At 50.6% G+C, this 24,766-nt stretch overlaps 10 protein-coding genes across 10 annotated transcripts, besides 2 other annotated features; 4 read left to right on the forward strand and 6 right to left on the reverse strand.

Moving 5' to 3' along the window:
• Positions 1-863: 863 nt before the first annotated feature.
• CPAR01_05432 (uncharacterized protein) lies at positions 864-1,920 on the forward strand (the record flags this gene model as incomplete). The annotated part of the gene is made up of 2 exons (XM_060489711.1): positions 864-899; positions 949-1,920. The coding sequence occupies 2 exons, from the start codon at positions 864-866 to the stop codon at positions 1,918-1,920; spliced, it is 1,008 nt and encodes a 335-aa protein (XP_060351177.1).
• A 186-nt stretch (positions 1,921-2,106) lies between these two features.
• CPAR01_05433 (uncharacterized protein) lies at positions 2,107-3,659 on the reverse strand (the record flags this gene model as incomplete). The annotated part of the gene is made up of 3 exons (XM_060489712.1): positions 2,107-2,923; positions 2,979-3,268; positions 3,309-3,659. The coding sequence occupies 3 exons, from the start codon at positions 3,657-3,659 to the stop codon at positions 2,107-2,109; spliced, it is 1,458 nt and encodes a 485-aa protein (XP_060351178.1).
• Positions 3,660-5,112: 1,453 nt separating this feature from the next.
• On the reverse strand, positions 5,113-6,626 carry CPAR01_05434 (FAD dependent oxidoreductase; the record flags this gene model as incomplete). The annotated part of the gene is made up of 2 exons (XM_060489713.1): positions 5,113-6,351; positions 6,441-6,626. 2 exons carry the CDS (start codon positions 6,624-6,626, stop codon positions 5,113-5,115), a joined length of 1,425 nt encoding a protein of 474 aa, XP_060351179.1.
• Positions 6,627-8,351: 1,725 nt separating this feature from the next.
• On the forward strand, positions 8,352-9,969 carry CPAR01_05435 (uncharacterized protein; the record flags this gene model as incomplete). Its single annotated transcript, XM_060489714.1, has 5 exons — positions 8,352-8,522; positions 8,598-9,045; positions 9,100-9,217; positions 9,285-9,380; positions 9,474-9,969. 5 exons carry the CDS (start codon positions 8,352-8,354, stop codon positions 9,967-9,969), a joined length of 1,329 nt encoding a protein of 442 aa, XP_060351180.1.
• A 1,991-nt stretch (positions 9,970-11,960) lies between these two features.
• Positions 11,961-12,032: a sequence feature (Short protein (CPAR01_05436, KAK1542049.1) was converted to a misc_feature.).
• A 71-nt stretch (positions 12,033-12,103) lies between these two features.
• Positions 12,104-12,112: a sequence feature (Short protein (CPAR01_05436, KAK1542049.1) was converted to a misc_feature.).
• Positions 12,113-12,426: 314 nt separating this feature from the next.
• On the reverse strand, positions 12,427-13,186 carry CPAR01_05437 (uncharacterized protein; the record flags this gene model as incomplete). Its single annotated transcript, XM_060489715.1, has 2 exons — positions 12,427-12,880; positions 12,945-13,186. 2 exons carry the CDS (start codon positions 13,184-13,186, stop codon positions 12,427-12,429), a joined length of 696 nt encoding a protein of 231 aa, XP_060351181.1.
• Positions 13,187-14,461: 1,275 nt separating this feature from the next.
• CPAR01_05438 (uncharacterized protein) lies at positions 14,462-15,181 on the reverse strand (the record flags this gene model as incomplete). The annotated part of the gene is made up of 1 exon (XM_060489716.1): positions 14,462-15,181. One exon carries the CDS (start codon positions 15,179-15,181, stop codon positions 14,462-14,464), a length of 720 nt encoding a protein of 239 aa, XP_060351182.1.
• A 508-nt stretch (positions 15,182-15,689) lies between these two features.
• CPAR01_05439 (uncharacterized protein) lies at positions 15,690-17,192 on the reverse strand (the record flags this gene model as incomplete). The annotated part of the gene is made up of 1 exon (XM_060489717.1): positions 15,690-17,192. One exon carries the CDS (start codon positions 17,190-17,192, stop codon positions 15,690-15,692), a length of 1,503 nt encoding a protein of 500 aa, XP_060351183.1.
• A 1,560-nt stretch (positions 17,193-18,752) lies between these two features.
• CPAR01_05440 (uncharacterized protein) lies at positions 18,753-19,185 on the forward strand (the record flags this gene model as incomplete). Its single annotated transcript, XM_060489718.1, has 3 exons — positions 18,753-18,784; positions 18,858-19,023; positions 19,084-19,185. 3 exons carry the CDS (start codon positions 18,753-18,755, stop codon positions 19,183-19,185), a joined length of 300 nt encoding a protein of 99 aa, XP_060351184.1.
• Positions 19,186-20,537: 1,352 nt separating this feature from the next.
• CPAR01_05441 (uncharacterized protein) lies at positions 20,538-20,850 on the forward strand (the record flags this gene model as incomplete). The annotated part of the gene is made up of 2 exons (XM_060489719.1): positions 20,538-20,711; positions 20,785-20,850. 2 exons carry the CDS (start codon positions 20,538-20,540, stop codon positions 20,848-20,850), a joined length of 240 nt encoding a protein of 79 aa, XP_060351185.1.
• Positions 20,851-21,370: 520 nt separating this feature from the next.
• On the reverse strand, positions 21,371-22,985 carry CPAR01_05442 (eukaryotic aspartyl protease; the record flags this gene model as incomplete). The annotated part of the gene is made up of 4 exons (XM_060489720.1): positions 21,371-21,684; positions 21,757-21,979; positions 22,054-22,521; positions 22,569-22,985. 4 exons carry the CDS (start codon positions 22,983-22,985, stop codon positions 21,371-21,373), a joined length of 1,422 nt encoding a protein of 473 aa, XP_060351186.1.
• Between the last annotated feature and the right edge of the window lie 1,781 nt (positions 22,986-24,766).

Raw genomic sequence — 24,766 nt, forward strand, 5'->3', positions numbered from 1 at the left:
TTAAACTCTCCAGGCCCTTGGTTGCCTTCTTTTCCTTGGAAATTGATATTCATTACCAAGCGAGATCTTTGTTTGTCAGGTTTTCCAATAACATTTCGCTGTGCTAAGAATCAAGCTCCAGCAACGAAGATCGCGGCGGGGTTTGTGGTGGCTGTCCGAGAAAGACGGCATCTACACTCCCCGAAGTAAGCAAGTGGCTGGGGTGTGTGACAGCACCCTAGAGTCTGGTGGCTGTGATGAACGTATGGAAAGGGCTTTTAGCTGTCAAATGTTGATGGCCTGGACAAGTCGGAGACCGATTGTCTAGCTGTAATTGGTCTTAGACCCTTGACGTCCAGACATAGTATGGAATGTATATGCACATGACATCGGACAACGGATGGCAACGAGGCCCGGGCTGAACAGACGTGGCGCTTATTTAGTAGTAAAATCCACATTTTCCCCAAGGATTGTATGGACTGAGCGGCGCTACGGAGGCACAGATGCCGACAAGCTCATTAGACGCATGCCAGCAACCACGTCAATGTCGGCACGGCCCTTCTACCAACCTCCGATGGCCGGTTGCAGGACGGTGGGAGATATCAAAGCAGTCGGTTCATATAGAAGCTGAGAGAGCAGATATCAAGATGATGGGGGTGCAATTCTTACGACTGTGTCTTCACTCCTGGGCCTGAAATCATACACGTCAACTTGAAAGCATTCAACCCATTGAAGCTCTGGCTTGACTGGAGGTCTTATCACTTACAACCGCCAACATTCGAAATCTTTTCACGCATTCGCAACATCGAACGAACTCTAATTCAACTTTACGACCCCTGCCAAGAACCAAACTCAATTCCTTTGCCATCCAATTCTGCCAAGCCATGTCAACTTTAACACCGGCCACGAGTGGCCAGCAGGTAAGTTACCCTGTATCACCGTCGTGTTGTCACCGCTGACACCGCATAGACGCCGAAAGGACCTCCTTATGCACCAGTTACAGCTCTTCTGGGCTTGACGCCGACCGTGAATGTCGACGTGCCAATCTGCGCCGTCTTGATCGTTTTCTTCCTCAGCGGATTCGTCCTCAATATCACCATCTTTCGGCGGAATAAAGCTCGCGGGCACAAGTTCCTGCCTTCGGTACTTCTCGCCGGTTTCTGCATGGCCCGCAATATGGCGCTGGTCCTACGCATTGTCTGGTCTACCCGCCACGACAATGCTAGTTTGACAATCGCCGCCAATATCTTCGCGGCCGCCGGTGTCATCATCCTCTTCATTGTCAACCTCATATTCGCGCAGCGTTTGGTCCGGTCTATACATCCCACCTTCGGATGGGGTCGCATCCCTTCGATCGCCTTCAAGGCTCTTTATGCCTACGTCATCATTTGTCTTATCATGACCATTACGATCACCATCATTTCTTTTTACACCCGCAACCCATCGACCTTGAACACTGCGCGCATCATCCAGTTGTTTTCCGGAACATCTCTTGCTACATTGGCCTTCTTGCCGATTCCGATTGTCATCGCGACCGTACTCATCCCCAGCAAATCCGTCCCAGAGCCCTTTGGTAAGGGTTCGCTCAGGACAAAGATCATCCTGGTTCTCTTCACCTCCACCCTGCTAGCAATGGGTGCCGGCTTCCGCATCGGCGTGAGCTACACTACGCCCCGGCTCGCGTCGAACCCAGCATGGTACCACCACAAGGCGTGCTATTACGTCTTCAACTATGTTATCGAGTTGATCGTTGTCTTTACCTACGCACTCAGCCGTTTCGATAGGAGGTTCCACATTCCCAACGGATCCAGTGCACCGGGTCACTACTCTGCTGGTGTTGAAGACGAGAAGCGCTCGAGCAGCACTAGCAACATCAACGACATGGATGCCGAGCGGTCACCAAGTTACAAGGAAAGCTTTCGAATGGAGAACAGCCCATAGAAATAAGATATGACTTATGACAGGGAGAAAGGAGTTTGATAGATTATGATTTAGAAAGTAGAGAGCTATGGCTCTTCCTACAGCAGGAAAACAAGTGAACCTGCAGAGAATGTAAAATATGTAACCTGTTAAGTATCTTGAACCATCATGAACGATTGTGTTGTGCCTCTCCGTGCCACAGGGGCCTCAGTACGAGAACTCGAAAGCAAAGCCGACGTCTGGGTCATTCTGATAGACGGCAACGGTAACGATGCCATCTCCATAGTTGTAGTTGGTGTAGCCGAGATCGTCAGGTTCGGCGACACGATCAAACCGACCCGGGGCTGTGTTGAACCGGATCGCTTTGATAGGAAGTGATCCGGACTCAGGAAGACCAAGGGCGCTCAGTCCGCCAACCTTGACAAACCAGACGCCAGTGTTCGGACGACATCCAGCTAAGATACGCACGACTCGCTGGTTGGGATCGACGGTAGCGTACGTATCCACAAGCGTGTCCTCGGACATCTCGGTGCGTACACGATACCCCGTCATGCTCTGGGCATAGTAGACGTACACCGGATACTCCCGAGCAGGCCGATAACTAGTGTCATACATGTCATAATTGGCACCGGTCTTGTCCTTCCCGAGAACATATGCTAGATAGTCGTTGAGTTCCTGACCGCCTAGCCAATTGGCCCGGAGACCTGGCACGTTGTGTCGCTCCAGCTGGCCAATGTTCCATATGAGACCGGACGGAACTTGCTGATCCGGGTGGCCGTACTCCTGGACGTTCCAGATACCCTGAAAGTCGACGCCAGCAGCATTCAGATACTGACGGTAACTATTGAGCGAGGTAGTTAAGTCCCCGTTCCCGTAAAGGAAATGAAGACTGATCTGGTCGGGGATGGAGTTGTTGGACTTTATGAACTCAGCCCAGCGTGAGAAATAGTGTTCGACGCCTTGCGAAAAGTTGGGCAGATGACCGTAGGACGGCCCAATGACCTTGGCATTGGGGAAATCCCTCCTGTAGAATGGTGAGCTGGAAGAGCTCTCGGCCCGGGGTTGGGTGATCAACTTACATGATCTTGTGGTACGCATGACCCCAGTACTCCAGCCATCTGTCTATTCCTCGGTCGAGGAAGTCAACATTGTCAATTTCGTTCCAAAGGTCCCACCAAATGTTGTCGACCATGCCATCTTGTTTCAGCAGCGCAAAAAACGTATCAAGGAAGTTGTCAAAGTCTGCGTAGCTTCCTCCGTCACCCGGCATCGGCGTCTCGGCGAAATTCGGATACGAATCGGTCCCCCACATATCATGGATCATGATTTGGAAATTTCCCCCGTGGCGGCGTGTGACCTGGTATGCAGACTTGAGGTACTCGTAGCGACCCTTGGGTCATTGTCAGCACAGGTAAGGGGGTTTCATAGGTTAATTTGGTACTTGCCATGAACTCGTTTAGTCCTCGAGTCCATCCACGGCGGGGCTCAGCCAACTGCGAACCACCAGATCTCATGTTCCAGAACTTGATGTCAGATAGCCAATGGTCAGGGATCTGGTCGGGGTTGCTTGGAATTCCGAGTAAGACACCAGAAGCCATATGTTGCGGAGTACCGGTGTTGTCGTTGAGCCAGACATAGGATGACCCAGAGAGATCACGCTTCTGGATGACAGAATGGGATACCGGTTCTGGAGCGCTCAGGACTGCGCCCAGGGCTGGCAGTGTCAGGCCCAATAGGACGATCAAAGCATTTCGAGCCATGGTGTCTGTAACTTCGGCGCGATGAATGTACTTGAAAGATGGCCTTCGAAAATCCTTTGATGAAGAACGAGTGAAAGAAGGAATGTTCGAGCGGTCAAAGGGGGGTTTATATGGCAGACCTCTTCCTATAACGCACTGGCTTCGCGGGTATCACCATAATATCTCAGACCACTAGCAAAACAGCATCTCAACTACATTCACGGAAAGAATCTTGCACATAGAAAACTAGTAGGTAGCTCAATGGGCGCCCATCGACGTTTATTTTCCCGGGCGGCATCATCGCTTGTCGCATCCGGATAAAGAATGCCAAGTCCGGTGGGGGTATGCCCGGTGGGCGTCCGGTGCACGATGCCGATTGCGCCGTGCCGGTGTATGTAATTCAAAAGTGAGAGGAATCGCTATTGGTGTAATTTCTTCGCCGAGCACACTTGGTACTACCCAAAAAAGCCGGTGTAATGCCCGGCAGAAACACAAACGGCGGGGGCGGGAGACCAAAGCCTCAAACGAGGGGTGAAGCTGGAAATAAAATAATCGAGCCTACCTCTTCGTCACGATAGTTTCTCGTCTCCTCATAACCATGGATGGAACGAGATAATTACCCCTGAAGCCCCTGCTCTGAGGAGCATGGTCATGACTATGCTGACCCACGTGCATCCTTACTTCCATCCTGGCTGTTAAATGTAGCATCTAATCAATCAAACTGATGGATTAGATTACGTCAAAGTCTAAATTTACGGCTTATCAGATGGGGCGATCGTCGCTCGTTTGAACCCGACTGGACGCCGATTCAAACAGAATGAAGTTTTTGAGCGAACCAGATATTTCCTTTCTCTAGAGCGGGGCTTATCCAGGTACAGCGCCGAAAGATGCATCCGCGCGGGAACATCGTAGAGCGCAGAGTTGAGGGAAAAGGAGTTGAAAGACAACGAGAACTGTTCTCAAGGTGTATATAAAGATGGCGGCCGACTCTTGCTTGCTAACTTGATCCTTCTCATCATCACTCGGAAACACAAAGAACCCCAGACCAACAAAGGGCCAATCACGGTATCATCTCAACTATGAAGTTCATCCAAGTCTTTGCGATTTTCGGTAAGTTAGTTGACGATTTCAACCGCGGAAGTTCGCTGCAAACTAACGTTTTGGTGCGCAATAGCGTCGATGGCCATCGCGGCCCCCCTCGCTCAAGAAGCACGCACCGAAGCAGCAGCTGGTCTGGAAGCGCGCCAGGGCTGCCAGTGGGACCCCACCAAGCCTCTGGGCGGGTGCCCATAAGTGCATGATGGTCTCAGCAGCACACACGACAACTCGTTGAGTTTCCAGTATGAGCCAAGTCAGTCGGAGTCAAGTCCTGGTGCTTCTATAGTCTAGACTTTATGCATTCTATCTTGGTCATCTTCCTCTGAAGACCGTTGTTGAATATCAAATATACACATTAAATCCTCAAACGAGTCATTCACAGCCCCTCAATCAACTTGGGCAAGATGACATTGTTGTACTCCCACACCACAGTCGAGAAGCCTGCAGAGAAGGCTGCTCCCGTGTACCAGGTGGAGCGGCGGCCTTGAAGAGCTGTCTGCTTCTGAATGAATCCTGTACGAAGCTCCCCGCCGGTAACGCGAGGATGCATCTTCCCATGGTTCGCAAAGGCAACAAAGCTGACTGTGCCGTTTGAAGCAGGGACTGTTCCGGCCTCAATTAAGTTGCCAATGGACTCAGCAATGACGGCCTTCATGCTCTCTGAGGTATCCTCATCCGTGCCGACAGCCGTGAACTGGAACAAGTCTTTGGTACCGCCAATGTAGTCGATGCGACCCACCTGAGAGGGGGTAGGGAAGACGGTGTAGTTGGTCGAGCCGGGAGCGGGCGACCTGTTGGAGTAGGCGGTGCTGATTTGCAACGACGGGTGACGTAGGATGCCAGCGTAGACGGTGGTGAACTCGATCTTGTCAAATACTTCTGTCTCGGTCTCGTCTGGACGGAAAGGGGCGAGACTTTCGGGGGTCGGCTCGAAAGCGATGAGCAGGCGCTTTGCGTCGATGCAAGTCAAGGTGCCATCAGCGCCGGCAACCTTCACGGAGATACCCTCGTCAGTGCGTTGAGCCGTAGAGACGACAGTGCTGGAGTAGATAACATCATCGCCGAGGAACTTGGCCACGCTCTCGTACAATTCGTAGAGGCGTCCCGAGGCAGGGACCGCGGCGGCGGCGGTTCCCAGCAAAGCTCGCACCATGGGGACGCCGGAAGCCTGCATCACGAACAAGGTCGGCACGTCCATGGTATCACCAAGGCCCTGTGCCGTGGAGTCCCAGATCTGGGGTACGGCGGCGGCGATGTCGTACTTTTCGACGAACTGGCGGAAGGGCATGACCAGGTCCTCCGGAATGTCGTCCGCATCTGGGAAGTTCTCGAAGCCTGGGAGGATGATGTCCTCGTATTTCTCAAGAACGTCGAGGTACCTCTGAAGCGCGGGATACATGGCGTCTGAAGAAGGCGCATTCCAGCCTGTCACCGGCGAGCCCGTCTTGAAGTCGACGTACTTGTAATCAAGTGTGGTAAAATGCATCGACCCACTGGTTGAGATATTCATGCGCTTCGGGAAGTCAAAGGTGTCTTTGTACTCCATCCATGCCTGGACACCGACATTGATGGACTTATTCGAGGCCGAGTCATAGTAGAATGCCGTATGGCCCCCCTTGAAGATAATGTTAGTTACGATACTTAGTTGCTTCAAGGAGAGGCATCTAAAGAAGGGAGGATGCCGGAAGAAAGGGCGTAACTTACAAGTTGACTAGCTTTTTCTACAACGACGACACTCTGTCCATGGTCTCTCAACCAAACAGCAGCGTGAGAGCCAGCAGCACCACCACCAACGACAATAACATCCCGAGAGACGGTATGGTTGCAACAGCTCAACCCAGCCACGCCCTGCGCCACAAACGTAGCAACGAGACTTGCACCTGCACGCATCGTGCTAGAACGCATGTCGACTGAGAAAGCGTGGATAGTTCAGAGAGTTCTCACCCACACGTGATCTTTTGGAATGCGGCAGTGCTTCTGGTGTGGTAAAGCGATTGGTAACGAAACGCACGTCTACGGCGAGTCTGCAGAATCACGGGAGATTTTAAATCGAGTTGTCGAATGCCCGCAAAGTAGCACAACATCAATTCCCGAAGGTTGAAGACTACGTCTGCATAGCCTACGTACTTGACTTTCCCAAATAAGTATGCATATCTCGGTTGGTGGAATCGATCGTCTTGGCCGCCAGCCGTTCTCGCCGACATGGAGTCTTCACCCCGCATTGGACCAACGGCCGCTGCATGCCGGAAATTGCATTGTGACTGATGGATCCTAGAAGGTGAGCCAAATCGTGAAACTTTGTTGGATGTCACGTTGATTTCGTCGAACCAACAAGTTCAACAGCGAGATACAGGCATTTTTCGAAGATGGTGTGATGATACTACACCTTGAGGGGCTTTCGAACCAGGATTTTAGGACACAATGCTCCGCTTTAGAGACCGGGGCTCCGAGCCCGGCCGTCCGAATAAGTTGGACCATCAACCAACAGGCTGGGTGGATAGTGGCCGGGGTTGAAATGCAGGGGCGCGGCGCCAGCAGTATCCATAAGTCCCACCCGGGCCGATGGCCTCGATCATCCGAGCAAGCCCATGCATTCGAATTCTGCGCGGTTTTGCGAAATTCCTTGTCAATGTTGACAGATGAAGAACGAAGGCCGGTTGTGGCGTTGCCGGCACGCTTTCAAATCGCCACGACTTTGTCCGGAAACAGTAACAGGGAGATTGGCTTGAAAGCTGAATATTGAACTGTGGTTCGTTCATTGCTGCTGCCGGAAGCGTGATTCACGTTGAGAAACGACCTGATATCCCACATCTCCCTGTCATATGGGTCCGTTTAGGCCGTGCGTGCGGTCCGTGGTAAGATCGGGCTGGGCCGAATCGTCTGTTCCACTTGAAGAACTAAACAGCTGTGCTGTGCCACAAGAGTTCTCGTGTTACGACTCTTGTGTTCGAGGAGTTGACAGTCTGTATCTGTCACTCGATGCCCTATACTCTCACCGTTTTATCCTTGTTCTTGGCATATGTAGCCCATGTGGCAACGCGCTGCCCGGAAATCCCGGTATGTTCAACCCCTCTTCTCCCCTGTGCCACACCAATGCAGATTCTTCAAGATTGCACGTTGAATAGGAGTCACGAACAGGGTAGTGGATCCCTCGGAGGAAGGCATCTACGCATCGAGCAATAGTCTCGCAAGAAATACGACATCTGTCATTTTGGGCTACTGTGGCATGTGCGGTACGTCTTCAATGTTACCACAAGCTGAGAAATTATCAAATAACGGCTAACTCCTAGTGAAGCTCGAGTTGTGACAAGTTGTGACACGCTGCAAGGTGCAAATTTCTTCTTGCCCCCTTGAGCCTAAAACCAGAAGTGTCGAAGAAGTTTGCATGAAGCCAGGACCGGAAAGTCGTGGGGCCAAGCCGAGGCCAAGAGTGCGTGGGTTCCCTAACACTTGTAGCCGTAAGAATAAGCATCAAAGTGTTGATACTCTCCGTAGGATTCTCAGTGATACTGAACCGCGAGAAACGAGGGTGGCCTTATCCATAAGTCTACGTTGCCCTCATCGTCGCTGCTGCTCTCTTTCTACCCTCTCCATATTTACAATCATGAAGTAACGATGGATGGCCTTCCTCCAGAATGCGTCAATGCTAACAATGCAGGTCAGATCGTCGGCGTCGTTGGCGCTTTCCACTTCATTGCTCTGGCATTCGTCTCGCTGCGTGTTTATGCTCGCGTGGTGATCCTCAGGGCCTTTGGAGCCGAAGATGCCCTCATAGTGGCTGCCGCCGTAAGTCCGTACTCTTATATCAGTTTGTCCGTTGTTGAAGGTCGAAAAGAGGTTATTGACTTCAGCACGATTTAGATACTCGCCCTTGTCTCTTGGGTCTGCCTGGTCCTTCAAATACCTTATGGTCTCGGTCGTCATGGTTCGACAATCCCGACAAACGACAGAATCGAATTCGAGCAAATATCTTTCTGGAAGACGGTTTTATCAGATGGCGTCGCGATGGGACTGTTGAGGATATCGATGGCAATAAGTCTACTTCGATTAAAGAGGGACCTTCAATGGTACCGATGGTCGCTTTACGCCGTAATTGGTATTTATGAATACGAAGTTGTCGCCTCAGATCCAAGACTTCGATGGCTAAAGTCTGTAGGTTTTGTCATTGCGTACTCGATTCAAGCAATTGCTTGGTTGTTCGTTTACTGCACGCCATATTCGGGCTGGTGGGAGTTTCAGTGGATGAACCCCTTCGATCCAAGGTGTCACGACTTCAATCTGTTTATTAACCTCACGTACTGGAATATCTGTAAGTCAGCCTGCGTGCCAGGCCGTCACGATTTCTGACAAACCTTTTGGTCAGCCTGTAACATCTTTACCGACATTTGCTTGGGAGCGCTACCGATTCCCATCATCTGGCATTTGAAGATGAGATTCCGCGTCAGACTTTATGTGATAGGCATCCTTAACCTTGGTTATTTGTAAGTCTTAATTATGTCCTGATATCCTTCTCGATTCGCGAATGCGCTGACATGATTCTCAATCCAGTGCAGTCATCATGGGCATTCTCAAGGCTGTATTCATGTTGACCACAGGTGGCAGTCCAGATGCCATATTCGACTATTGGGTTCATTTCTGGCAAAAGTGAGTCTACTTTCATGCAGTAAACTACTTTCACAATGCAATGTGTAGGTGTTAGTGAAAGTGCGCATCCTAATTAGTCTTAATGCGAACTAGTCTTCAACTCAACATCGGTATCATCGCAGCTTGCGCCTCCTACCTCAAACCTCTATTCGGTCGCCTCTTGAAGATCAACAGCTCAGTCGACTACTACCCTAGCAACGAACGCTACGGCCGAAGTGGTCAGACGCCCCTTGGCTGCGGTGCCTCTCGCAACACCCCCTACGCGAGCGGTAACAGGAGGACCAGCAGGATCCCGCTGGATCGCAGTTTACATGACGAGTTCGAGATGCATACCAAGGACGAGTTCAGTGTAACTGACAGATGTGTTTCTGGCATAGGTACTAGAGCTGACGTGGTGCGCTCGCCGATCGCTATGAAAGGCCGATGTTCCGCTGAAGCTATGTATGCTGGTACTTTGCCTTCCGATACGAACAGCGAGGAGATTATACTACAGAAAGAGCATGGAAGAGGGATTGTCTGCACGAGGGACTTTAGTGTCAAATACAGCGAGAATGATAGGTTTGGGCCAATAGGTTCATCGAAGTCATAACAAACATGGCAGGGCACTTCTTCTTTAAGGTATTGGCGTAGGAATCATATATAGTGTTTGAACAACATTGAAAAATGTTATGGACAGGAGAGATATTTCCCGATGTCTCCAGTTGATGATTTCTCATTGAGGCCTAGGGACGCATACTTCTTCAATAGCTACTCTTCATTCCGTTTGGTCGTCATCATAGTCAAGAGAGTTGCATTTCCCCTAGCGAGACTCATCCGCCCGGGAACTACTTTATTCATAAGGTGAATCTTCATCTCCCAACTGCCTAACTGTGTGTGAGATTCCTACCGGGAGCAACTGAGTCCCAGCGAATTCAACGGCACGCAAGCTGCAAACTCTCATTTTGCATGCCATGGTCGTGTGCCTCAGATAGACTAGCGGAGGCGGCACAGGGATGTTCGCTATGCGGCTGTTTACCGATTCCGATGCCTGGTCATGGATCCTCGTAACAATGGGCATGCCAGACCTGAAAGCCGGCGGGAAACCTCGGCACTTGCCAGCCATCTCCTGGATCGGGTACAGGAAATGAAACGCCCAGCTGGGGTACGACGATCTCGGACCCGGCACCGAACCAGCACCAAGATGTCGGGTTCTGATGAGCTGAGATCTGCTAGTCCCGGATGTATGCCCACCGGGATGCGTTATCGAGTCATACGTGGAACCAGTGGAAGAAGTGTCAAAGCGGATTCCGTCGGCGACGAGCCAGCGGTAACGTTGCTGCATGTCAGCGGTTGGAGAAGTTGAGAAAAAGGCACGCGCCGGACTCGTGCGCCAACACGTCTGATGACGCACATGCATGATGCACGGCGCCGTGAACGGTCCCTTGCGATGCCCACTCTCTCGACTCGCTGCACATCGGTCCAAGTAGAACAGCTAGAACACATGAGCGGCTATAGATAGCTTGCCAACATGCAACGGCTAGTAGCTAGCCAATGTTCAGAAGTGTGGCCGCGGCGACATCATCTTCCCGAGGGACCAGGTCTTTTTCCCACAGATTTTACAGTCTGATGTCTTCAGTTAGATATTTCTCGCCCACTGGTGAAACGCAAAATTGAATGAGCAACATGATCTTGCCAATGAACGGTTAATTCGTAAATTATAAGGCTATCGATTCCAAGGGAAGACCCTGATCTTCGGCCCGCAATCGAGGAGAATCATAGTCTCAAAGATGGCCGTCAAGCCGTTGTTCCCCTCCCCCGCAGAATGTACTTCGGTATCTTCGTGAACTAAGCCAGCATAAAAGCCGTATGATTGGCCATATGGCGGGTTTGTCCCCAAACTGGCAGCCAGCAGACGGGCCCACGCCGGTCTGAGGGCCCGGGCCCGTTCGTCACTTGTCTCGGTGGGAAAGTGGGGTTTCTTTGCGTAGTCTCGATCCGGGAAGGAGGCACTGAGAACTGCCATTGATTGAGTGGCAGGTTGGGTCTTGCCTTGTGACAAGACCGATCTTAGCTCCTGCTTCAGTACCTTTACCGGCTGCACGTCATTCGCCACTCTCCTCCGAACCACTCAGCCGATGGGTTCTTCGTTCTTTCCCAATCGTTGTTGGGCAGGCACCAGGTAAGAGATACAGAAAGGCAGGAGGCGGGGTGACGGAGGAGCTTCCCTCTACCACCGGCGTCAAAGCTAGCATCGCTGGCTGGAACTTGGGGCTGCTGACTAACGACTTCCATGCTCGGGGAAAGAACATGTGGTCTGTTTGACTGGCCCCAGCCGTGAGGAAGGAGCCAGACGGGAGGTGCTCTCGCTCTTGCTTCCCATCTCGCCCGGTTGTTTCCTTTCCATCAATGATGCTCCAGGTCGCCATTAGATAATCATCGCCATTACTTAAACCACCAAATCACTTGCCACCCACAGCCTTTGACTTCTCCCACCTCCATCACCACTTCACTGCACAATCAAACAATCAACGACTTCGGTCCACAATCAAGGCAAACAGAACCACCTTCAAGTCACTTCAAACGACTCCACCAACTGTCAACATGTCTGGCTGCGGATGCGCTTCCACCGGCTCCTGCCACTGCGGCAAGGACTGCACCTGTGCCGGTTGCCCCGTAAGTTCCCCCCCTAGACACTGATCGCACCATCAGCCACCAAGATGATGTTACTGACACTCCTGCCACAGAACAAATAAGCATGTTCGAAGCTTTAACTGATCGCCATGCTTCACGGGTGGATCTACGGGTTGTTTGGACGGATTGACCACATGGTTTTCGAATGGTTGCATGCAAACAGATGCAATGGAACTTTCTCCCTCACCCCCTCACTTCAGCCCTATTGTCAATAGTCGTTAGGCAGAGATTCACAATGCAAAGTTGATATCGATAGTCCTTGCCTTCCTCGTGCGGTGCAATCCCTTGTCGTATAGTTGTGTCACCTCGATCCCGTCTGTGCTGACCTGTCGTTAATATGTACGACGCCAGATCCATATCACACCCAGTCATACTGCTACGCATCATCCATGTACAACGCGACCTCGCACTCCTCAGTCCACGGATCGCACTCTGATAGGGATAGCGCCTTGCACCCAGTGCTCAATCCATCTCTTCTTCCTTTCTCGTATAACGACCAGCTCAACGTTCCAACGACCCTCGCGACGTAAAAGAACGCAGCAAAAATAGACCAGGCATATTCCCACTTCGCAATCATACACCAGCCCCGATTCTCTGGCCACGCTTCGTCACAGCTTCGGGTGAGATACCACGGCCTCTCGCTGAAGTGATGAGGGTCGCTTAGATCGGGTTCGTTATGCGCGGCGGCACTGCAGGCCCATAGGACGCCGAGGAAGGCGTCGTATGCGAGGTTCGTCCACCGGGCTTCGTATTGCAGGACCGCCATCGTTAGGCGGGCGAAGAAAATCGTCGCTCCGAGGACCGCGGTGGCCATGTCGGAAGTCGTCAACCTGGATGAAGCGATGGGTTAGCGTTGAAGCTTCAGCAGAGTGATGGAAGCATGCGGAACCTCACCTCTGGCTCCATATCAAGGGTATCTCGGGTGGCTCTTCATGGTTGGCATAGAAGTATATCCGCATTCTGGGATTCGAACACCATCCTTGCTCACCGCCGTTCCTCCAGAGTCGCGAGCGGAAGCGATCTGGGTACGCCACGCCGAATAGCACGAGAGCGGCGAAGACGACGACAGCTTCGATACACAACAAGACCACAATCAGGTCTGGACGATGGATCGATCCTCTCAGTCTCTGGCTCATGATTAACAAATTCTTAAAGACCAAGGTATTGTGAATAAGAAGGTATCGGCTCTTCGGAGTGCAGAACCGAATACGCAGACGCAGATACGAACGCCATGATGCCTAGAAGCGGCATCGCAGCGACGGCCCAGGCTCTCTTATTCGATAAAGGAAGCTCGTTTCGCTGGTGACGACGACAATGACAAGGGAACTGAATGCCTCAAACTTGCTCGATATTGGGGGCGGGGAGGTGGTTCGTCTTTTACATCCCGAGGACGGCGACTTCGGTGCTGGGGCGACTTGACTTTTAGGCGTGGGGAGACTGACTGGTGAGGTGGTGAGGGGTTCGGGAAACTTGCTCATTCTTGCGCAGTTAGGCGGCTTCCACATGCCGCATGACAGACCACCGATCTCTTGTTGTCTGCCAAGAGGCTCTGTGTATGGAAAATTAAGTAGACTTGCTTTTTCTCCTGCTTCTGCAAGTCATTTTTGGCAAGGTTCACGTACGGGTGAATGCATGCCCACAGTCGTACGGTCCGGCCCGCATCACCTCATTTCGGGCACCTGAGGAACCGCCGATTCCGCACCGGGCCCGAGAACTCTGCACTCCAGACGTCGAGCCTTCTGGGTACCGATAGAGCTTGTCTTTGTGACTCTCAGATGATTGATGGATTTTTCTCCAGCGTCAAACGATGAGGAGCCGTTCGGCCTTGCTCGACTTCAAGCTTGGCTATTAATTACCTGAAACTGGACCTGGGTCGGAGGAGGGGACTATACGCTGTCTTGCACTTCATCTCATTGGTAGCTTGACCTCTTGAGAAGTGTCAAGAGCTATGTACAACTAGAATCTCAATGTCATCGAAGACTCATTGTAAGAAGGTGGCAGCTGCCAGTCGCTATCTCCTAACGTAGAGTCTAGTCTCCAGCTGGGCCCTAAATCAAAGATGACCGTATCTTCTTCGGCGTGCTTGCAGCTGCTGACCGCCATAACAAGCTTGCTTTCCTTCTTTCATTTGGTGTTTTTTCTTGAGTCTGAAGCAAGGGTTCGACGTTAGCTACCCGTAGCTCCAAAAATGTGATCTATTGAGGAGAGGAGGACATACCAGATCGTGCTCTGCACCACACCGAAGTGAGCAAGCACCCTGGGCAATAGTCCGAGCTTTCACAACCAACTCACTGGTACCAGCAAGCAGTAACAACCCCAAACTCCTCTCTCTGCCTCCTCAAAAGCTCATCCCTTTCGTGCCTGATAGCAACAGCATCTTCCTCCTCAAGGAACCCCATTGCTACGCCCAACTAAGACGCAACAATCGGTCTCGGCATCCCCATGCCACCAAACAACAACGCGCCAGGAACCTCGGCGTAGGCGAACGAGAGCAGCTCCGCCGTGAAGCGCGAGATGTCGAATTGGTTGAAGGTATGATCGTGCACACCTTTAATCTTGAGGAGGTGGCGGCGGGTGCGGTAGTACGCCATCGTAGCCCAGACGTAGCTTCGCTCGGCGACGCGAGCCGACTCGGCGGTCATCCAGTCGAGGTAGCGCGTTAGATGTGGGATGAATGCGGGCGGCACCGTCAGGACGCGGATGAGACCTACGAGCTGGGCGTGGGAGCGAACGCGGGTGATCGTGAGCCGGTCGCGGGAGTAGGCTGTCGGACAGGTTGTGAGGGGGCGAAGGCGATAGAGAATACCGCTTTCATTGTCGATATCAGCGCTTCTTCTGGCGTATTGATTGCCATTCGTGAGAATGAGCTCATCGATGGTTGAGTTGGAGGTGTGCCAGTAGAGGTCCCAGTGAAATTCTTCAGTGGAGAGGCCCTGGGAGACCATGAGCTCGTAAGTGCAGAAGGGGAAATTCGGGTCGTCCGGAAGACTGGTCGCGTAGATGTGTTTCTTCTTGCCGAAGTAGATGGAGAATGGGATCGAGATCATGATGTAGAGGGATCCGACTTCGAGTCTGTCCATGATGATCGGCGGGTGGGTTGAGGGCGAGTAGGGCGCTGCTGGAGACTCCATTTCGATGACGCTGAAATTTCTCAAGGAAGAGGAATGGTGTTGGAGTGAGGTTGATATGAGAGTCAAGGAGGTGAAAACGAAGTGAGAATGAGGATGAAGGTGGAGGATGGGTTGAGTGAGGTGTGTGGAGTAGATAAGAAAGACATGCCCATATTCAACATGATGATATCGAGGTTAGTAAGAAGAAACGAAAGAAGAACCCTGTTTCAAATTGAGAAATTCATTACCCGAACGCTATTCATGTAACACGCAGCTACCAGTACTTCTAGACCAGGCCCCGGCAAAAAACATGAATTTCTCAGCTATCACATCTGAGCCTCTGAGGTACCTGCCTCCTTAGTCGCGCTTCACAAGAACAGTCGATGAACAAAAAGAACACTTGTCTTCCCACTTTCCCCCCTCCCCCCCCCCTTTGAAAAAAAGACAAAGAAAGAGAAAAGAGATAAATAAATATATATATATATATATATATATATATATCTATAAAGGCTTGCAAAGCCCCCAAGTTTCAACTCAAGAGTATCTTGCTAGTTTCTCGGAATTCAACACTATAATAGATATTTTGCCATTGCTCCCAGTCTTCCAGCTCGATGTAACCGCAGCCTACTCTATGAAATATGAATCGGCCATCCAGTAAATGACCTGTCTTCTCAACAAATATACCCAAAACAAAGTCGCAAGACTTAAGGGTGGCCGGATCTCTCCCACTATCAGCCATCAAGGGGCAAAAGGTCACGTGAGCACCCTCAGTGGGATTTTGATAGTCATCCAGGAAAGCCGTGAATTTTCTGGCGCAGTCAATGATTCTGGAATATGCTGTTGGGGCGAAGGTATAGACCGTACCGCCGCTCTCATCACGATGCAGCTGCAACTGTCCTTTCATTTCATAGACCTGAAGTTGGAGCAGGATGGTGGAAATTTGCTGATGACCTGTGCCTGGGCTTTGTATCACGTACCTTTCGAATGAAGCGAGGGGGGAGGTAACCATTGTCCCAAAGACTTCATGCTCGAAAGATATCGGTCCGTCCATAGAGGCCCAACTCCAGGAAGGAAACTTAAGCCCGTTGGTCCATCTCCCATCTGAGGCTATTTGAGATCTTCTGGTTGCCCTGCCCCTTTTGAGGTTTACGTGTATCCTGCCAACACTCCAATACAAGCTTCTAATCAAGCTCTTGTTGAAGTGGCCCCAGATGCATATATCGTCCATTGCCTGGCCCAAACGTAAGGCCACTGCAGACAACGCCACAAGCTTGTCTGATTCTGGGAACGTAAGGTCACGGTTGGTATATTCCTCCACAACTCGGAACCAGACGGTGGCGAGGGTCCAATTGTCTTTTGCCTCTATCGTTGACGGGACCGACGTCAGTTGCAGACCTTGAAAGAAGTTATCTTCGAGACTCAGACCATCCGGGAACGACTCGCATGCGTGTTGGCATTCGGCACAGCTCCAAAACAACTCTCCGCAACCGAACCCGAGAACACGCGGCGACAACAATCTTTCTTGCAACGCCCACCCTCGGGAACCCAGTGGTTGGCGATAGAGCGCGTCTTCATAATAGCTAGAAGAGAAGACGACACATGAATGATGAATGGACTCATCTCTATCGAAAATACATCTTGTATCAACTTCAGTGGGTGGCATAAAAGGTGGCACACCCCCTCGGAATGTACTCTTATGTGGATTTGCAGCTCGGTACAGCGCAAGGCAAAGTATGCTGTTTGAGTATACGTCCGCCATCCGTGAGGACTCATGGGCCCAGTCTTCAGTACTTCCGGGCCCACTCTGAATGATACACAGCAAATCGATCCAGATGTACAAGATATCGAGGCATCGTACGGCTTTGAGAGCTTCACAAAAAGCTATCGGAAGCTCATCGTCGGCGATCCCTGCCCGCAGCCTATTTTGGTTCCAAGCGGTGAGACGGAGGAATGAAGGATTCGAGCCCCAACAATAGCTGAGTGCAGCATACGGCCCAGAAATCGGTGTCGTCTCGGGATCGATGAGCCGCATCTATCTCCAGCAGACGGGTGGGATACGACTTTGGTTGGCCTTTGACGCGACCTTCTGCATGTCTTGTCAAGCACGTACTCATCCAATACCGCACCGCCTTCAAGGCTTCCGGTTCAGGTATGATGCCGTTCCTTACAGCGACGCTGGAATTGACGTTTACGGATGATATTGGATAAACACGGAAGTGGCGCGAGAATATACCGCCTGTCTGATATAAAATAGTGAAAGTGAGCCGAGCAAAGGACTCAGAGCCTGCTCGATTGAAGGCAGTCCGATACATCCATGGGCCCGTGAAGATATCGAGTGAGTCATGCATGTCCAGTGTTCGAAGAAGCAATTCGCCACAAATACGACACCCGCTCGCGGCTGACCTGGAGAGTGAGATGCTATCTTGATGATGGATCTTGTATCCCAAGTCGAACGCGATTCCGTTGAATGTGAGACCACGGAAAATCGGCATGCATACATTGCAAAGCATACTTCTCCAAGTAAGATACCAATCCAAAAAGTTCGATGTAGTTGGCGCTGGAGTTGAAATCGTCTCCTGATCTGGTACTACACTACTTAGGTGAAGTTGGGAAGACTTAAGAAGACCACGTCGTGGAGTAGCGAACAAGACTCGTAGTTGAAGACATTGTTGTATCAGAAATGTGATGTTGCTTTTCTATGAAACCGACGAATCACTTCGAATAAGAAGATGATTTCTCACCGAAAATTACCACGTTCTTTCTGCTGATTCGTACATGTGCCATGAGATCTTAACGGACTACCATTGGCTGCCTTAGTCTTGTCGTCAGTCCCGACTCTGCGGAACGCCACAAATTTAACTTCATGTACGCTGGAGGTGAGTAGACTCCCTCTTGTTTGAAATATCCTCTAGTCTTACTCCAATAGTGCTGATCAAAGACGATACTAGCAGAGACGGCCATACTGCAGCCTGCAGGCGCCGGTAATGATCGGGTTTGAATCCACTTTAGAAGTAACTGCCCGACCACGGAAGATGAATGGTTCCTAGATGATAAAACGATAATTTTGATCAGTACAAGGGCTTAGAAGAAACATGATAATATCAGCATGGCAGAAGGCATGCCAGCCTCTCATGAGAGTTGAGAATTGTGCATCAACGCTAAAAGGCAAAGACCCATTCTAGCTTTTCTTCAAGGTTCCACTGACCTCTTAATCTATGGCCTCGAAACACTTTTCTGCAATTTCAATCAGCACAATTGCTCGGATTTTGAGATCCACGGACTATGAAGTGGCATTGACCCGATTTCTCCGACCTACTCGGGTCTCGTGGAGGCGGTGAATGTTGGATACTGTAATCTCTTTAAGCTTTTTATTTTCTCAACCCGGTGGGATGTAGATTGCATATTGGGTCACAATCTCGTTCTTCTCGAATTATCTCTGAGGTAAGTGAGGCGAAGCTAGAGTATATAAGAGCCGCAAGGTTGCAGCTCCGACTGATGTAGTATTCAATACTCATGCGAAAGTACACTCCGTCCATTAAACAATTCGCCAAGCGCTCATCCGATTGACCGTTGCCATCGACTCATCTTCAAAATGCTCTCACAATACATCTTCGTCATCGTCGCGTAAGTAACTTAGCTGAGCCTCTATTAATTAACCCCTGCCAATATGAATACACGCTTACCTTGTCACCCACAGCGCATGCGCTGCCGGCTCGTTCGCATCTATCGCGACCTGTAAAGGAAGCTTCTACGCCGGCGCCTGCCAGGACATCTTCGCACCTGGAGCTCGTCACGACGCACTCACGCAGAGCTGCTGCCAACCTCCCCATGGCACAACATATCATGATGGCCCCGGAACATTTGTTCGTCCTTCGCTACTTAGTTTGGTTTAACAGAACAATGATAGCTGACATCTAATCTAGTGCTGCACCAATGCTGACTCCTCCGCCATTGCTTACTTGTCTTCATGCTGTTCCAACGGCGGGAAGAGACAGATCAACTTCAACCCCGTGCGGAGCGACTGAGTTCTTGATGTCGCAGGTCCTCTCTAGTGTATCTGAGCGAGGCTATTGGCAATAGAGCTGAACATGAGGAGACAAGAGGCCCTGCGGACAGGCTATCTGGGCACATGTGTCCCATTATCTTTCTTTTCTTTTCTGGATTACTGATGTTAATTGTGTTGTAAGTCCGCACTACGGAGTATATAAGTATCGAGGGGCGCGGAGCAAGCTTAACAATGCATTGACGCGCGGAAGACTGAGTATTCCTGCTGACCAGACCTTCCTTTCTGTTCGAAAAGGGGCCGAGAACCCTCCAAAGTCAGTGCAAAGCTTACTCAATACCTAATAGCAAAGCTTGATTGCACGCACATGCACTTGTATCTACAAAATTGCCTGGATCGCAAGTCATCCTTGTTTTTCGGTGATGGCTCGTTCCACATTCTACCCAAATCGGGGTGATATATCCGCCCAGGGCCCCATCGCTTGTCATTGTCGGTTCTTGGCTCCCCACGAATTCTATCACATGGCGCTGAGGGACGTTCCGCCTTCCAAATCAAGCGCTCAAGGTGTTCTACTCCGCCCAGATGCTAACACGGGCGAATTATTGCTCCGACTATCATATTCGCGGTCGTTGACTTAAGATATTCAAGACCACTGCGTGTGAAGTTGCAATCATTTCCATGAATGATGCAATCACACTGGACTGAGTGTCTCATAAAGCTGGCCCTCACTGATGCGACTTCCAGCACGTAGTAGTGGCAGGGCTACATCTTTCCGCCGTATGATTACAAACCTCGAACCAGAGGCTCTGTGATCTACTACAACTTTCAATCAGATGAAGAGATCCAGACTAAGTAGGAGTCATAAGATTTTCGACCTTACGTTACTCTACGCGCGGGTGGGATGGCCGAGGCCAAGAGTGTCACCTAGACGCTGATCGTTTGTCATTCGTGACCTGTCAGGCTGTGCAAGGATCAACCCTTCGCTTAGCCACATCGATACTATCTTGGCTTCTGACAACGCAATTAAAGTGAGAAGCAACCAGAAAGTTATGTGGGATTTCCTCCTTTGATAGACAACAATAGGAAAGTTGGCAAACCTAAAAGAACGACTGAATCGAACCGATGTGACCGCGTGAAATGATTCGAGGGGTGTGCGGGCAAGTGGACTACCGCCCACCTTCTCACCTTTACAGTGTTCATCCGGAGTGATCCAACCCCTGGGCCAAGACAACTCAGGCTATGTACCGATTCTCTTATAACACGACCATATTCCCAGTCTTCTAGATAGCCTTTCTCATCATCAACCATTCCATCAACTCACTCAACCCAACCTCAATCACTCTTTTAAGTCTTCTCAAATTCCAAATCTTAAACATGAAGTTCTCAATCGTCGCCGTTGTCCTTCCCCTCATCGCGGGCACGAGCGCTGCCCCGTCAGTCGTTGAGCGCCAATCCCCTGCATGCGTGGCCTACAGCGGCAAATTCCCCCACGAGCTTGTCTGGGGGCAGTGGTTCCTTTGCTGCAACTACAATGGTCCTGATACCGCAGTACGTCAATTTTCAGTCTTCAACAACAATGGCTTTCCCAAGTGGCGTTACGTCTTTACTAACGAGGCCATAGACCTACCAGAACTGCTGCGACAGACAGGGTGCGGGAACTGGAAGCGGTTTCCCCGGGTGTGCTTAGACTAGGAGCTTATGCATTCGGTTCTTGTAAATAAAACTCTCGCAATGTTTGCGGGCTTTCACAACAATCAACTCTAATTGCCGCCACAATTGTTTTTTTCTATACCAAATTCTAGCCTTTTCAACGAGAAAGCTAAAATATCATTCGCCATGGAATGGAAGACTTCGCTGAATATTGCAAGTCACTTCACCCTATGCTAGTACATTTCTGTAGCGGCAAAATGTTGAACTTGCTTTCGTCAACAATCAGTATCAAGGTGCCATGCTTCCATAAGTATAATGACCACGGAAATAAGGACCACAACAAACTACTATAACATACAAGTCAACACGCACTGCATAGCGCTTCCCGGAGAGCTAAAGTGGCGTACATTGTCGCGCTTATACGCGCGTTCACGGCAGTATTTGTTCACTACAACTATACTACACACATTTGCTATATCAAAGCTACAATGAATTTACTCGCGAATCGTAATAGTCGCGGCTCGTCAGGTCATATAACTCGACCTGCTTAAGCCAGCTCATTTACGGCTAGCAAACCGCATCATACCTGCGCCAACGTCGAACACAGTCACGAGGCTGTTCATCATGGTGTCACCCAAGATGTAAGGGCCCTCGCCGCCATCGGTGACACCGAGCAGACAGACAAAGGTGCCGTCACCATTGTCAAGCGGGTCGCTACTCTGGATCAAATCGGCTTTGTCGGCGTAGAAAGTGTGCCCGTTGATCACGATACCAAAGTCTGGTACTGTAGCGTCACAGGGAGCATAATATGCGCCAGAAAAGATGTCGTAGAAGGAGTTGGGAATTCCAGCTGCGAATGCATCGGAGATATCTGGGCAAATAGGTAAGCTCGGCGATCCATGCTACTGGCTGAGCATTGTTGAAGGGTTTCAATTCTACTTACCAGAAGGCACATACATCAAAGTCGTGCCACTGTCGACAATCGTCGGAGTTGTACTGTTGTAAAACCCGGCAGGCTTAGAGACTGCGGTATTCCACTTGCTTGCAGCCAGGGTCTGGTTAGTAGTAGGGGCCATGGTCACGTTCTTGATGACATATCCGTCAGGAAGGATGGTGTAGAAAGAGTACACGGTTTTCGCCTCGGGCCTATGAGATAAGAGGGCAACCTGACTTTATGTTAGATTCCCAGCATGAAGCGTACGTTTCCGCACTGGCACTTTCCAAGCTTTGAATCACTCACCATTCGGATAGGCGTGCTAATAAACTTGCCCTTGGTCTCGACAGGAGGCAATCCGCCGAAAGCCAATTGACCGACCTGAGACTTGCTGTCCATGGCCATGCTAAAGAGATCGGGCTTGACGATGCCCTTCTTTGACATGGTGGTAAAGATAGAGTCGTAGTAGATGGACTTGCCGGTCGCATCATCGTACTCGCTGGTGAGCAAGTCATAGGCGAGGCCGAGCAAGCCGCTAGCGACATTGTCGCCGTTCCAGTAAGTCTTGTTAACCAAGGCCACTTCTTGATGCGGCACCTCGAGACCGGCAAGAGTGATGTCCTGGTAACCCATAAGGCCTGTGGCAAATTCCCCGTCACCGTAGGTGATGTTGAAGTGCACGCCAGGAATGGAGCCATGCTGGAACGTACCGTTGTACGTGGGCCCGAAGTTGCACAATGAGGTCTGCTCGTGACGTTTGCGGGTCAGCTCCGCCTAAAGCAAAATCCTCCCCTGTGCAAGGTCCATGTTTCGTTACTCACGTCGTTCAACCTGTTGCCGTCAGAGTCTTGGCAGATGAAGTCCTTCTGAACAGCCCATGTGTCACTTGATCCAGAGTCAACGATCACTTGGAGAGTCTCGTCGCCGAAGAGAATGCTGGCTATGTACTCGTAGCCGTTCAAGTCGGTCAAGTTTGTAACGTGACCTGTCTTGTACATGCCATTCGAGCCAGGCCCGTTCCGAATGGACTGAATCCATGTCTGAGCCGGGGAGGTACCAACGACTCTGTTTAGTTCGAGAACATGAGGGGAAACTTCCAAGGGTTCGCTGTCGACGTTGCGTTTCTGCAGAGACGATAGGTCGACTTCGGTGATGTCGAACTGAAGGGGTGAACGGGATGCGGCCGCAGCAGAGCTAATCAGGCTCGCCGCCGATGCGATAGCGACAATGGACTTCATAATGAGCGTAGGGGGTCAGTGATGATGTAGTGAAGTCGATTGTGTCTATAGTCCCTGCAAAAGTTGCCACAGGCCAGTTCTGGTCGACAACTTGCCGGCTAGACGCCATCCTTTTATGTTCTTCTGCAACGCGCATTCGGTTGCAAAGATTCGTGATCACGGTTTCACCACATGGACCCCTCATTTGTTGGCCGAACATCCGAAATGTCAATCTTTCATCATTCGTGTTATTGATAAGACTTGGGAGTGAAGGGGAGTCTCCTGCCCGAAAAGGAAGGAGGGGGTCCTGGAACATGGGTAGTGTCTGGGGTACGATTCAAGCTTTGGCTAAGCTTCGTTGCCGATCTACCGAGCCATAGAGCTAGTCTAGACGGCTCTTAAAGACGACGACAGGCGCATACGGCAGTTCAATATCGCCGATTAGATATGATAGATCTTTGTGAACTGAAAATACGGTTGGGCCGACGGTCTTCCATCATCGGATGACAAGTCCAGCTGAAATTGTCTGCTCTTCTGGCGATGAGAAACAGATCGGCAATCCGTTTCAACACTTACGGGCTAGCTTAGGCCGAGGGGGTATCGACTCAGTGATCCGCTTTGTCTCCGATGTTACCTTCAGATAGGCGAAAGTCCCCTTGTCGATGGTCTTTGGGTGCCGATAGCCTTGACGGTTCATTTCGATGAGATTGTCAACATTCTTGCAGAGGCATGGTTGAAAAGTCAGAAGTGAAGGACGACCTGGAAGCTTAATCAATGATCGTCAGCGACCATCCTGGATTGAGAGACGTCTGGAATAAGTGTCTTATATTATGTCCTGGTTGATGATCTTGGCTTACACAGAGATGTCAGAGTTGTTGAGGCCCAGCTGGCAGACGGTGCATGCTCAAAGGCGAGTAATGTGTCATGACTGGATGCAAACGTAGCGGCTGATAAGATAGAGAAGCTCCGGCCCTTTCTTTTTATAGTCGCAGAGGGACTTCTCATAGCTAATACAGCTTCATACCTATGACCCTACTTCAAACTGACTTGAACGCATACTCCCCGGGAGTCTATGTCTCAAAAGGATGTTCTCAATGCTCCTCCGATACTTTGGTAGATTCCTTGCTTCATGCGCTTCAATGACCCGTCGCAACATCCAAGGGACCCAATCATTGACTTCGCCATGCACACAATGACCTCTGCACTCGATCGACATCCACTGAGGGGTTTAGAGACATAGCCATCGTGTGCGGCTATCTTGACAATGTCGGCGTGAGCACCGACGATCGTGTTCCGTCCCGCCAAGACGAGTGATATGATTCTGTTTCGACTTGTCCTTGATTTCGGCGATATCTCTCAGTGTGAACCTTCTCAGAAGCAAGACAACGGTGCGAACCATATCTGTGAGACCGGGTCAGCATAACCCATGCAAGAAGTAGGATGGATGGGTACAGGGCCCACGGTTGAAGCCGAACAAACATATTTCGTCATTGTTGAACATGATATTTTTGCAACAGTATTATCTCTATCAAGTGCCCTTACTGATTATCAAGCTTACTAATGTGCAACGATACATGGTGAATACCTCTTCAGCCTGCTTTTTGTACCCTTCCTCTATGACGCCGTCATGCTAATTGTTAAAGGTTCCTCTATAAGCGCCGATGCTTTGGAAAATCTCTATATCTAATGATGATGAGCGTCCTCTATAAGCCAAGCAAACATTTCAGCGGCCACCGTGCCTGTGCAGTTCTATTCCCGCACTCATCCGCGACTATCTCCCTCCTGATCAAGGCGAAGATGCG

The sequence above is a fragment of the Colletotrichum paranaense genome, assembly GCF_030867605.1.
Source record: "Colletotrichum paranaense strain IMI 384185 chromosome Unknown Scaffold_4.1, whole genome shotgun sequence".
In the NCBI taxonomy this organism is placed as follows: domain Eukaryota; kingdom Fungi; phylum Ascomycota; class Sordariomycetes; order Glomerellales; family Glomerellaceae; genus Colletotrichum; species Colletotrichum paranaense.